This window comes from Lepisosteus oculatus, chromosome 6 (genome assembly GCF_040954835.1).
Source record: "Lepisosteus oculatus isolate fLepOcu1 chromosome 6, fLepOcu1.hap2, whole genome shotgun sequence".
Lineage (NCBI taxonomy): Eukaryota > Metazoa > Chordata > Actinopteri > Semionotiformes > Lepisosteidae > Lepisosteus > Lepisosteus oculatus.
In genome coordinates this window covers 18,106,091-18,121,137 of record NC_090701.1, presented here as the reverse complement: position 1 = coordinate 18,121,137, position 15,047 = coordinate 18,106,091, and the positions used below count along the sequence as shown (strand labels likewise).

Here is a 15,047-nt window from a genome sequence, read left to right as displayed (position 1 = left end):
TATGTTACACTCTAACAATGTTGAATCGGTTGTATAATATTGCATAATCATTAGATAAAAATGGAATTTAACTCTCCTTCTTCGTGGTCAGGGAGATTATTTATTGACTACTCATTAAAACTGAGTAGGGTCTTTCCTACTGTCTCCAGTTTATCCTAATATTTTTATCTTTGGCCTATTACTGAAACAAGGTGAGTCAACTAGCTGCCACAATTCAGCAATCGGGTGTTTTGTTACAGTAGATAGAATCAAAAAAAGAAAACTCACCAATAAGAAACTCAACCCAAAACTTATCCTTTGCAGGGTTGTATTCGCGGTTGAATGTTATCTTGATCTGGAACTGCTGGCCTCGCCGCACAATCAGGTTGTCATTATTATACAAGTGTGTCCGGTGTTCTTTTTTGTTGATCTCATCTCTTGTTTTCAGCATGTTCATGTCCCACACATCCAGGAAATCTGCCAAGGAAATGAAGGGAAATCTGTACTACCACTACTTTGTAAATACAGAAAATGCCTTGAGAATACCCTGTCTTTAGGAAAAAACATTAGCTTGCCATTCACAAAGTTAAGCTTCACTTATTGTTGATTCAACACAACATTTTAGATAAATAATAAAGATTAAAATCATTGTACATGCACATGTGGTTTAAATCTGTGCATTTTAGTTCAGATTCATAGTAGTTCAATCGATGAGCATTGACACAGAATGACTTCTGAAAGAAGCAATTAAAAGGTAATTTAGGATAGGTAAGAAATCATTTGCACTCCCCTGAGAAAAGATCAGATCATGAGAATGGATTGTTTGCTGGTGTCTTCCTAAGCTAAAGAGATGCTGGTAGTGTAACAGTTAAACTATTTACAGCTTTGAAGTCTGAGTTTTGAAGGAAGCAGAAATATAAACTCTTTTCACACATAAGAAAGAGATACAAATGTCATTATGTTTCTCTCCTTAGCTATATTACTGCCCAGTATTCATGGGCATTATCTTCAAAGCTATTGATATTTCTTATGAACCATTGAGCATATATTGAAATTCTGCTGACATTGGTTTGAAAAGATTTTAACACATTTTGTAATCACATGTCAGTATTGCCATCTGCTGGGAATATAAGGTAATACATGATAGAATTTTTAAATAGGTGAAACAGAGTATATACTATATACAGGGATTCACTTTCAGGGTTGCAATGTTACTTTTACTGAAAGTAACTGAAAATAAGTAAAATAAAACTTGTGATTGATCTATAGTTTTCAATATTTTTAATATTTTTCAATACGTACTGTCGATATTAAGTCTTAAATGGATGTTGGTCGAACTGGCAAATAGCTACTGTAGGTCAATAGTGAAGTACCCAAAGACTCAAAGACTGAATTAAAATTTGGAACAAATTCAGAGTCAGAAAGAGTTCCATTGGTAAGAGCTAGACATAGTACAGAAAAAAATGCATTCTTATTACAATTTACAGCTTACCTTATAGGTAGGACTGTGCATTTCATTATTAAATTGAATACAAGCAAAGTTCTACAAATAAACAATAATGCCATACATCATGTAAGATATATCATGTAACATATTACTAGAATTGGCAAAAACATACTAAAGTACCTCCAACTGACACATTAATACCATAATAACTCCCAGTGTCAATGGATCAATTTTCCAGATTCATTCTCATCTTTCTTCCTTGCTCTTTCTGTATATTTAAGGCATTTGGCTCAAATATCACATAGAGATGCCAAAAGCAAAAGTGACCTGGAACCAACAAATTTGATTATACTGTTCTGAACTTAGTGTTGCCATCCAAGGCTATCAGCTACTGACACATTCAATTTTTGCTTGGGAGAGTCCTAATGAAATTGGCAGTGTGGAGACTTACATAAGAGCCAAAACATTAAAAACTTTGTCACAGCATTTTAGTTTTAAAATCCCAGTTTTTCTTAAGGGTGCAGTGCATTATTTAAGCCACAGCAAAGATAACAAAAGTCAAAGTTAAAGTTTCGCAGATTGGTCATGATAAACCAACATCATGAGGCAGCTCAAATGACAAGGGTTCACTGTAGAACAAAGTGCATCCTTCCCTTCTTGTAAGATATATTAAAAAACAACAAAATACAGTAATTGCCTGAAGTATAACTTTTAGAAATAGATTTGCAGACAAGCAAGATTTGACACAATGGCCAGAACTACAGTATATGCTTGGTATTTGTTTCTCAAATACATGTAAGATTTTTTGTGTAGCTGTGTTCTTTAACTTTAGTATAATCAATGTCAATATACAGTATATTGTTTTTGTATTTCCACATTTTAACAGTACCATATGATTTTCATACTCAAAGAACTAAGAACATGTCTTCTGCATCACTCTAAATTAGAAACTGAATGAACAAAGTATAAAGCAGTACTAAAATATTGAAAAGTTTATGAAATTATATAAATCTTATCTTGTTTTTAATGTGCGATCAAGCTCATCCGTTTAGACTTCAGTTTCAAAATGATAAACCAGTGTACCAAAAAAAGAAAAGCTATTCCAAATACACATTTTGCTTATATTTAAAAAGTGTTCATTTTGTTGTAAAATATAGTAAATGTGGATTTAACTAGCAAAAATACTCTTAAAAGGCCACAAAAATCCCAATTTAAGAAACCTCTTTAAAGTGCCAAATGTGTTAGTGAACCCCCTAACATAATTAGGAGGATGTTATTGAACCCACTAAAATAATTATGGGAATTTCAATTTCTTAATATATTTTCCTTGAATAATCAAAATGGGCTCTTTTAAATGACCAAAAGTGCATATATTTTGCTGCATTTTGTATGACAGGTAATACATGAGCTTTGACCTCATCTTACTGGTTAGTAGAAACACATCATTTCACGATTAAAAGAGAATTCAGAAGATCTCGGAAAAAGAGTTTTTGATGATCATCTGTCTAGATGTAGTTACAAAACCATTTCTAAAGATACCATCCATCTACTTTTTAGTGATTTTTCATCTTCAGACCGCGATAAATGAAAAATATTGAAGAGGAAGTCAGCCACAGAGTACCTGGAAACATATTGTCTGGATGGACAAGTCAAAAGCTGAACTGGCCATTTGATAAATGTTTTACGAGGCAAAAACCAAACACTGCCTTCCAACGGAAGAACCTTTGCCCCGCCATCAATCATAATGGGAAGAGTATCATGGCTGCTTTGCTGTCTCAGCAAATGGACAAATTGCCATCATTGACAAAACCATGAATTTGGTGTTGGATCAGCACGTCAGGCCATCCATTTGTCAGCTGAAGCTGAGGCAAAAGTGGGTCATGCAGCAAGACAATGATATTAAACACACAACCAAATTTACAACAGAACAGCTGAAGAAATTGTCCATTTTGAATGGGTGAGACAAAGTCCAAACCTAAACCCGTTTTGGATGTCATGGCAGGACCTGTTCAAGCAAGAAAATCCTCAAACCTCACTGATCTGAAGAAGTTGTGCAAGGAAGAATGGACCAAATGTCATAAAAGGTGATTCAAGAGACTAATAAACAGTTACAGGAAACATCTAGTTGAAGTCATTGCTGCACAAGGAGTTGCCACATATTTATTCATACAAGGATATTTATGTTGGATTATTTCCTAGGCAGATCCAGATAATGTAATCTAATGTCTTTCCATTATACGTTTACTCAGGTTATCTTCACCTTTTTATTAAGATTTTAATGAAAATCAAAATATGTTCAGTCTAAAATATTCAAGAATACAAACCAGCCTGGGGGGTGGGGGGGGTGGGGTGTCACTGTTTTTTTCTCATCACTGTATAACATAGTGCTTTACTGTAAATAAAAATCAATTTGACAAAAGAAAAATACTATAAATCACGACTTACCTCTGAGATTAGGCCGTCCCCGAGGATGAAGCCCAAAAGGTTCAAACTCTGGGATGTCTTCGCCTTCAGCATTGGAGCTCACAGAAGGAATGTTGCTGCGTCCCGTGTGAGTGGCTTGAGAGTGCTGGGGTCTAGTCTCAGGAGTAGACATGGCTCTTACTGGCTTGTAGAACTGCACACAATGTCTAGAAAGCAAACAATAAATAAATCATGAAATCAGGACTTTAAGATAAACAACTTTAATGTCATTAAGATAAAAGCATAAAAATATGAATTTCCTTTTTGCATTTCATACGGTTCCATATGGTTGAAATGAGAAGATACCATTTTAAGACTGGTACTCTGAGCAACGTTTTTGTTTATCACCACTCATTGGGAACAAAATGAAAAAGGCACAACAGCACCTGCACTTTCTGTGGTGCTTAAAGAAATGCTGTATGGGGAAGCAGCTACTCAGGAACTTTTACATAAGCACCATAGAAAGTGTCCTCACTTGTGGTATCACTGTGTGGTACAGCAAAACGCACAGACGCACAAGCAAAGGATTGTGGCAACGTCACAGTGGATTTTAGGGCGTCATTTACAATCAATCAGTGAGATCCACACCATCCAATGTCGCAATAAAGCACAATCCATCATTCAAGATCTCAACCATCCCGGCCACAGACTGTTCTCCCCCCTGCACTCTGGCAAGCGGTACTGCACTATTAAAGCACGGACCACTAGAATTAAGAACAGCCTCTACCATACCACAGTACACACATCCTCAACAGCTAACTGCAATGCCTCAGACTCAAGGCACGTTTGCACTTTGCACTTTTTGCATGGTCTATTATGTTTGTTTTTTCTTTCACTACTACATATGAACTGTTCTCCACAACATATTTATTGCTCTGGTTGTACTATTTATTATGTTGCAGTGTACTGCCTACATTGCATGGGGCTCTCTGTTGTACTGTGTCGTCAGCAGTGTGGCAGTACAGTGGCAGCTTCTTCACATCATCATGATACGCGTAAGGTAACATGGAAGTCTGGTCCATGTAAACTATAAAAATGGTCCATGATTTTGGTCCATATTTCAGTCTTCTATCGGTTCTATCCCAAGGTTGCCAACAACCTCGTCAATGCAGCAGCTCCTAAATCATGATGATGGAGATTCAGACTGCCTAGTCCTTCTGGCCTTGCCTATGCTTCTCCAACCAAGGGGATTAAGTCAAATTCTGGTAATGCTGATGTTTCTGAACCATCCTGAATCAATCACCATCCATCCATTTTCTAACCGCTATATCCGACAAAGGGGCGTGGGGGAGCCAGAGCCTATCCCAAAATGCAATGGATTCAAGGGGGGATACACCCTAGATGGGTCCATCGCAAATATCACCATTGTATTGCTATTTATAATTGAGTTCCACTGTTTTTTTCCATATACAGCTTTCCTCCTCTATACATTTTAAGTTTCCTGCATCTAACCTGTCATCTTGTGTGTTATTGTGATATGCTGAAACCTAAGTACTGGTCTGGGCTCAGTCAGTGATGCCTGCCTTATCTAGAAACCTTCAATTGCCATGTTCATTGACAAATACTTTGCTGCTTTTCTGATGAAAGCAGAGTTTGTCAGTACAGTTGATTAAAGAGGAAGTGCAATCAAAATTTCTCGGACAGGTTATTGAATCTCGGTAACAAAATAGATTCATTGACATTATAGAAACATTTGATAAACTTTGAACTTTGTGAAAGTACTGTAAGTCACGCTGCCAAAAACTCCTGGTCTCGCCTCGGGCGAGAGCAAGAGTTCCTATGAATTTTGACGTGATGCGACCCTTCCTGTTCGCTGGTCGCTGTAATGACTAATGTAACGTGATGTACGGGCGAATAAGTACAGGTTGTGCAGCAGACATAACACCTCAGAAATGTACCAACATGATCTGCATGTAGTTGAGGGATCAAACATATATTTACCTTATTACACTAGTTTGCTTTTACTATGTATATAATTTACTAACTATCCTGCTAGAATAATGGAAAATTACAAACTGCAACTTAAGTGTGAGCTGGCTACTTGCCTGAGACATGAAGGGCAGAGCCAGCTCCGGGCAGCCTGACCAGAACTGAGAGTGCCTGATATCTGCTTAAGCCACAATTTACAAAATCTAGAAGTACATAATATCTGCTTAAACAATGATTAAAGGAACCCAAGGAGGTTCTTACATTTCTTATAGTTTATCACATACCAAGGCTAGCAGCCTTGGCTTTACACCATACTGTATATGGCATGGAATTGTACTGAAACTGTTCAGGTTTTCTGTTTGGGATTTTGTATAAAAAGCATTCTTTTGTATCAATGAGTTGAGTCAATGCTTCATCGGCTTTGATCCCCGTATGCATACGTAATAAAAGAAATCCCTGCTTCATACACACCTGGATCGTGTCTCCTTTAGTTGGATACAATAGATAGTATTTGTAGGTAAAACCATCTCAAAATTGAGAGCAATACTTCTATTGGATTAAAAGTGATGAAGTCGCAAGCCTGCTTCTTTACAATCTAAGGCACACTTCACATCAAGAATCTTCTATTAACTGCTTGTGCTGTTATTTCCTAGTTCAACTTCTACCACAGAGAGCCAGTGCTTATTGGAGGCACCCCTAGTTTTCAGACTGAAACCCGATATTGTCAAGTCAAATCAAATCAGGTATCTGATTAAAAGCAGTCAGGCATCTAATTAAGTGATCCGTAGCTCACCTGGAGGTGAACTGTGAAATATCCATTAATGAAGACATTTATAGCCAAAAATAATGGTGGTGTGGATTTAGATGTGTCATGAATTCACATCCTGATAATGGTAAAATACCCAAACTCATTCTAGAAAGGAGTAATCATGATAACTAATGTTACTGTTGTCCACAAGCATGGTTTAAACTATAAAAACTTTAATAAAAATGATAATTTGTGTTAATATTTACTTCACCTTTTTAAAGAAAAAATGTAGCCATTTCTAAAATATTCTTCATTACCGGCTAGAGATACTTAAAAGAATGGAATGCTAAAAATGATGTTAAACTTAATTACTACAACTGAAAAGCTGCAGGACTCTGACATCTGAAGACAACTAATACTTTATAACTAAAATCTTCAAAGGAAATACAGCAATAGATATCATTACAGATGCTAAGTCATATAAAAGCATGAGAACATAAGAATAGCTGCAAATGAGAGTAGATTATACAGCTCATCACATTTAGCTTAGGATGTAAATTACATTTCTGACTGCCACAATCTTTATATGCAGTGGTAGTTTGAAAAGTCTATCATTTTAGAGCACAATCTTATTTTTAACCATCAAATTTGAAATCATCAAGTGAAGTTTACAACAGAAGTTCAGTATAAAGGAAAGATCTTTGTCGCCTTCTTATATGAGTCTCACAGCCAGCTCTTCCCTCTTCTATTTCACTTGCATTCCCTCCCACCTCCCCATCTACAACCATTCAGTAGCTCCCTAGCTCGTTCCTCGCAATAATGAGGGGGTATCGGGAAGCCTTATACTCACAGCTGGGCTGCCAATCCTTCTGTTAGACGAGTCACACCAAACACTCCATGCACATTAGTCACTCTGTTATATTCATTAGGATCTAACCAAATAATTTAAAAGTCTGAAGCCTCCATCAACAATGCTAAAGACATCCAGGAAAAAATGAGGTCCTGTGAGATGCCCACCTACATTCTCCATTTGACACAGGGCAAGCTCCACGGCACCTGATAGGAGGAGCTCGGTGGCTCTCATTGGACAGTGCAGGCTTGGAGGTTCCCAGCAAGTTGCACAGGGGTGTGTAGTGAACAATCTTTAGTTAACAAATCCATCTATCCATTTCCTAACTGTTTCATCCAATTCATGGTAGCAGGGGAGACAGAGCCTGTCTCAGCAAGCAATGGGCACAAGGTGGGGTACACCCTGGATGGGACACCAGTCCATTACAGGACACACGCAGACACACACACCGGGGTCAATTGTCGATTGTCCTGAAAGCCTACTTACCAGTATGTCTCTGGACTGTGGGAGGAAACCAGAAGACCTGGAGGAAACCCACACCAACATGGCGCAGATAGCACCCCAGGTTTGGATTCAAACCCAGGGCCCCCGAACTCCAAGACAGCAATGCTAAGCACTGCACCTAATTAATAAATCAATTATACAAGTGATGCCATCCTAAGAACTACATTATGAACCATTTTATGAGTGTGAGCTTCACTCCAAAATTGTTTTAAATATCAACATTTTTGCTGGGGCCTACACTGTCAGGGTGCTTTTCCAGGAGTAAAATTGATTGTGAAAGGGTATCTTTGTTTCCTTGGAAAGGTAAGCTGTGAACATTTTGAAGAACCATCATATTTACTATATACCTCTCCATTGCACTCAAGGTGTGACTTGTGCAAACAAAATTGAAGGGTTAGATGTGGATGAGCACATTTTTATATGTAAGTGATTTAGATTTAGATTTTTTTTTGGTATTCCTTTTGAAACTTTGACTATTCTGAGACATATGTAAGGACTCATGTGTATTTCTTACCAGCAACAATTCAGTGTATTGTATAATCATTATTTCAAGAAGTGTTGTGTCACAGTGATTTATTAATTGCAATTAAAACAGTGCAATACGACAGAGTAAGCAGATATTCTAATGGAAATGTCCCTTCTGTTAATTTTGTGAATCTCTTTGTTTTTTTTTTTGAACCACACAAAAACTATTGAATGTATTTTCTTGATGTAGCCCTTGGGAAGCAAGCAGCCGATAAGGCATTTTCTTTTTTATTTATTCCTGCAAAGCATTGGCTTCATCTGAATGCTATTTTCCATTTAAGGCACACCAACCAGATGCAGCCTCTGCAACAGACAACTCTCCTGCAGTGAAAGGAGAAAGGGATCAATTTTCAGAACATGAACTGCAGCAACAGCTGGAAATTGTGAAGAAAGCTGGCAAGTCCGAAAAGGCTTTTATTTTCTGTATCTTAGTAGCACATACACACATACATTCCCCACTGGTAGTTAGGCACTTCTGACACTCGGACGGGGCCTGTTTTAGTATATTCTATGAAAAATAAAATTCTCAAGTCACTTGAATTCTTATTAATATTTTGGTACAGTTAATACCCCATCAAATAAACACGCCCTCTTTATATGTGTGCTGTATACCATTGATGTAGATTCTTATGTAGTTATAAAATAGAATTACAGTTTATAGTTAAATTTTAAGATGATAGAAAAATAAGGGCAATGGCAAGCATGGGAGTAAATCCAAGAGAATTAGAATGAGACTTGGATGGAGTTGGCAGACACGTGGTAAATTAAATTGAATGCTTCTCTGTGCAAACAGGCCCACACTGGTTGCAGGAACATATAGCCTACTGTACATATCACAAGGAAATTGACAGAGGAAGCTATACACAAAAAGGACCTAGGTGTTAATGTAGATTCTTGTAAAAGGATATCTAGTAAAAGGCATGGAATTTAAATCCATGCTATGGAATCTTACAATGTACTAGCAAAACATGAGTTGCAAAACTATACACCATACCACAAAAAGAATGATATATCTTTAGGAGAGTTACAAGAATTATTGGTGTTCTCAGGGACTTTTCACATTTAGACATTTTAAGGGATTTTAATCTTTTAGAGATTTATTGTCTGGAACAAAGGACACTGAGAGATTTGATTCAAGCAGGCTGTTAAGTGTATATACTGTATATATATATATGTCATTAATCCAGGGGACTATTTTACACTCAGTGGTGAAACAGGGATACTTGATCACAATTGGAATAAAAGGAACTTAAAAGGAAATTGAACAGTATTCTTTGGCTTGGCAAAGCAGTTTGGCTCTGAATCTTAAGTCAATGAATTGTGGATGTCATTTGAAATTCATTAACACCCTGTGCCTGCTTTATGTTAATATTCATCCAGAATCATTTCAAGTCCGGACAGAAGTAAAAAAAAGAGTATATCATTGCCCTAAATCTCTTTTCAAATATGTTACTACCATTTGATTACAGAATAGTTCTGTACTGGACCTGAGCTGACTCACTGGATAGAAAGCAATTTTATTTTTGTCTGATAACTCTAGTAAAACAATTCTAATGCTGCAGTGTGTGCCTTGACAGAAATGGATCTCCAGACAATGACTCATCATATTTACAGAAGGATATGAGAAGGTGATTCTTTCACTTAATATTCAGAATATAAAAATTCTCCTTCAGGAAACTCTAAATGCAGAACCATCAATTTAGTTTCATAAATACAGGGATACAGGGTGTATCCTGTATTGTGCCCATTGCTTGCCAGGATAGGCCCTGGGTCCCCCACAACCCTGAATTGGATAAAACAGAGAGTAAATGGATGGAGGAATGGAAGTGCAAAAAAATTTGGAATTAATTCAAACTAAATTTTATCACCAAGAGGAAGATTATTTTAATTTATTAAAACATTCTTCAAGAGGTGGGGAGCCGGCATTGTTGAAATATAATTATGTTTCTTGGAAAACTCTGTGACACAGTCCTTCAATAAACCTGAAGTTAATGAACTATAATGATCATAATAAGTATGCAAATAGTATACTGTCTAAGGAGTTGCGTGAGACAAAAACACCAAAAATAATTATGCTGCTAAACATATTTGCATTCATAAAATGCAGAGCTAGAATTCCTCTTCTTGCATTCTTCTGGTTAGCCCTAGGGTAACTAACATACATTTCATTTTAAGTCTTCTACAGTGCTACAATAAATGTTTACCTGTATTTATATGTTATACATACTTGTTACAATACGTATCTTACAACTAAATTGTAACAAGCTCTTCTTTGCATAATTTCTTACTAGACATATCAAATCGAAAGTAGTATTCTCAATATATTCTATATTTGTATATTTCTTCAAGAGAAATGAGACTTGTTGCAAAGAGGTATACTTTATGTGCAGTTATATAAGATTTTAAATTAATGGAATGTTCACATAATAAAAAGTTTTTACAACAATGACACACATCAATACAAAATGTACCAGAGGGCATAAAAAGAAATTGGTGGGAAGTGAACTTAAAACTGAGAAAAAGGAGACACTATTTTACACAAAGGGTTTTGGGACTCTGGAAGAAGCTACTCAGCAATGCTGAAAAGTTGACACCGTGGCTTCTTTCAAGAAAAGATCAAGATGAGATCCTGGAGTCACTGACCATCTAAAAACCAAGTGAACTAATAATAACATCACTTTATTAACCCTTTACAATTTCTTGCATTAGGAATGATCTTTTCGCATACCCCAGCTTGCTCTCCATGAGACACACAGACAGGGAGAGAACCTGGGGTCAGAGTGCAGGGTCTGCCATTGTACGGCACCCCTGGAGCAGTTGGGGTAAAGGGCCTTGCTCAGGGGCCCAACAGAGTAGGATTTGCCGGCTGTGGGATTTGAACCAGCAACCTTCTAGCCACAGGCGCAGATCCTTAGCCACAGAGCTACCACTCCGCCCCTGTACTGTATCTGAGCTTAAAAGCCTCCTCCTGTTTGCAAACTTACAATCTTAAACTCTGTTCATTTCTGTCCTTTTGACTGTATTTTATGAGGAATCTCTCATTTTACATTGTGATTTAAGAGATTCTAAAATTCAGAACTTAAACATACAACAATGCATTTAGCATATCTGTAGTTTCAAGTAGCATATCAGAGTTTCCTGAATCTCTTTTAACTCTTTTACTGTTGTTTCTAAGTTGTAAACTAAAGGCTAAAACAGATTTTTTTTACTGTTCTTTAAGTACTTGTAGAATTTGTTTCAAGTAACCAATATCCTGAACTGCATAAAATGTATATGATTATTTTAGTTTTTGCATCATAGTATTTTTCACATCACATTATTTTTCCTGGAATCATATTACTTGCACCAAAAACATAATGGTAAACAGTGCATTTATATTTCTGCAAAAAACTCAGATTTTTTTTTACTTCCCTAGATAGATAAAACCATTCAGTCAGACAGAAGACTAAATAAACCTGCACAGCTTTGTCAGTTTTTCAAAGCTGTCTCAACTTGTAATTGAGGTGAGCTGGAAAACAGTTTTTGAAGAAATATCAAAAGCCATCATTAAAGATTTCTCAAGTAAAGGTTTTGTTAAAACATAGTGAGCAGAGGCAGCTGAGAACACAAGTGTCTTAAAACTTGTTATGAAAATAAATATTTGGCAAAGTTCAAAACAGAAGGGAAGGTTTACTCTACCTATCCAGGAGAACACCGCCCTTTTCCTCTGAGCTGCTGAGGAGGCTGAACAACTCAGTGTATGTGAAGGTAAAATCAGCTTCCACTTATATACTGAGGGAGACTCATGGGCAGGGGAAGAGTTTCCACAGCCTGCACACATCACCAACTGAAAGGAGAGGGGGAAGGGGAAGACAGGGTCAGGAAACATTTATTAGTGTTGTGAAGAATGTGCCTCTTCTGTGATTGACTGCTTTTAAAATTTACAGCAGTTGAGGGGGTGTTTTCAGAGTAACATGGTAGTTATTATGTAAAATATTAAATTGGAGGTCTACTTCACTGGATTGCTAATAAGATTCTGCTGCTTATTTAAGACTTACAGCTCTGCTTTGTTGCCTGTGTATAACAAGACACTTTTACAAGAAATGTACAGATGTTACACCAGGCAGTCACAGCCTGCCAAACCCAGAAAGCACTCTATTGGGCTTAGTTTCTGCTAGGTTTGTTTATGTAGCTATAAAAACCGGTTACCACAAAGGCTATGGTAAATACCTCAGAGGAGGGATACACTAACAGTCCCACACTGACATCACTTTTATCTGGATAAATTTTGAAAACTGTGTACTTCATTTTATTTTATTGGTTATTTGTGTAAATTCTATAAACCATGAGGAGTATAAGAAAAAGTAGTCACTTCAGTAGTACCTCCTCAAACTGGAAACTGGAAATTCCAATCAACAAGCCCCAAAATACAGCTAACATTTTTCTTTTTCATTTCGTCTATATGCCCTTTTCAAGTGAAGATGTTTTCAAGAACACATTTGTCTGTATTAAAAATCTGTATTGCAAGAACATTTTAGAAGAGCACGTCACATTTCATCATTTACATTTTAATAGTTCTCTCATCTGGTATAAAGATTTTAAACATGATATCTAAGTAAAGGCTGAACAAATGCAAACTAATCAAAAACGTTAATTGTCCCATTTGTCACTACACTGGATTAGACTTGTAGCTATGAAGAAGTACTGTACAATTATAGTATTGCTCAGTGGGATGCAATCAAAAGCTTTAACAAGGATCATTCTTACACTATTTGCTTCACAGCTGCATTAATCTCAACTAAGTAAATTTATTAATTTGGGAAACCAATTTGGCTTTTCTAGAACATGCTCAATGCTTACTCTTTGATACTGTACTGGAAATCGACCATAATGACAAACGTAATTAAAGTTGCTGCTTAAACCGGGCTGGATTCCTAATACAGTACGTATGTTAACAGCAGTTGACTCAGTAGAGCATCAGCTATCAGACTTTATTGCAAGAAAGTTTGTAAATGAGAGGAGGCCATTTGACTCACCTACGTTGTTTGGTTGTGAATAACTAATTGATCTGATGATCAAGATGAATGATCTAGGACTCAACAACATGGCTAGTAGTTTGTCCCAGATTCCCACAACAATTTATATAAATAAATGCTTTCTGTTCTCAAGCTTGCACAGTTTCACAATTTCCATTTGAATGCTTTGTTTCACTGTTGTGTGTCACTGAATTGTGTTTCACTGTTCTTTCTAAAGAAGTTCAATGGGAGGGAGGACTCTGTCTGCACTTTGAAGTTTTTAAATACTTGAATCATATCAATTTTCTGTAGTCTTCTCTATTCAGTTTAGTTTTTTTATCTAGAACAGGACAGTCCTTCGCCTGGAAATGTATCAGGTCATTTGTTTCTTATGAGATTCCAGAGAAGCAATATCTTTTTTGTGGTGACCAAAATACCACACTATATTCCAAATGAGGACTTGCTAGTATATTGTTGAATTTCACATGACCTTCCTAGATTTGTACACTTCAACTATGTATTGTAATACATATTGGAGATGTTGAGAAAATTCATTAAATAAAATTAGAGTTAGAAATTCAGTCCTACCACCAGCTTTCCTTGCACGTTGTCAGGAATAATTTAGGAATTATTCTTCCTATGCAAAATAATGCACCAAGATAGAATAGATACAACCTCCTTTTGCCTGGTGGAAACCAGATATGTTAATTATTCCCACAATCACACAATCCCAGCCCCCTTTCCTACAATGTAAAATGCATCTCTTCAGCACACATGCCCGAAAGGTCTCTTTCCAGCAGCGAGAAATGAATGGGAAAGCTCAAAACTTTGCAAAAAAAAGGCCTACTCACATTGATGCTGTTCTGCTTTCTGGGCAAGAGAAAAGAGTAAAACAGAACCTTCTCTTAATAAACACAGAATATCTGTCGGCCTGGTCCCTCATCTTTAGGAGATTTTCACAGGTCCTCCTCATAAAAGAAGGGCTTTGCGACCTCTTGCCTGCAAGTGGCCTGGTAATTTTCTGGAGTCCCGTGACCTTGAGCAGACCTCCTGGAGCCAAACCCAGCAGGTTTCCATTTCTACCATCTCCTCATGTTTAATTTGTCTGGCCTGTCTAAAACATGCTTGTATTGAGCCAACCGGTGATCAGCCTGTTCAGTGGCTCTACTGGAATCTATACATGTATCAATACACTTGTAACACTTGAAATAGCATAAGCATAGGCCATGTCTGCTACCTATACTTAACACTCTGCACTGCAGAGGTGTTTGGACTTGAGGTGCTTGTATTCCTGTCTGAACTAAGGAAGGAGCAGGATATAAAAAGTCCCCTGATATCATTCTTTGTGCATTTTGATATTTTACTACCAGTTTGGTCCCCTGCTCTTTACTAATGACTAAGGATTCCTTTTATATGTATACGTTTCATTTCCCTACCTGATCTATTGACTGTTTTTGATGATTGCAGCATATCCTCAATGTATAAAATTGTGGTGGAGGAAGCTGGCCAACTTGGGACTCTGCTGTTTAGCGAAACACCTAAAATACTAAGTATTGAGATATATTCCTCTTTACATGCTATCTGTTGGTCAGGACCCTCTGCAGATGG

General features: G+C 36.9%; 1 protein-coding gene across 1 annotated transcript in view; it reads right to left on the bottom strand.

Annotated features, from left to right (window-relative positions):
- LOC102692555 (coagulation factor XIII A chain) overlaps positions 1–12,241 on the bottom strand; it is a 58,925-nt gene extending 46,684 nt beyond the window's left edge. The window contains exons 1-3 of the mRNA XM_006634398.3: positions 12,124–12,241; positions 3,872–4,056; positions 268–456 (exon numbers count right to left, since the gene is read on the bottom strand). Coding sequence (XP_006634461.2) covers positions 268–456; positions 3,872–4,022 — 340 coding nt within the window. The 5' untranslated portion in view covers positions 4,023–4,056; positions 12,124–12,241. The remainder of the gene's footprint in view (positions 1–267; positions 457–3,871; positions 4,057–12,123) is intronic.
- Between the last annotated feature and the right edge of the window lie 2,806 nt (positions 12,242–15,047).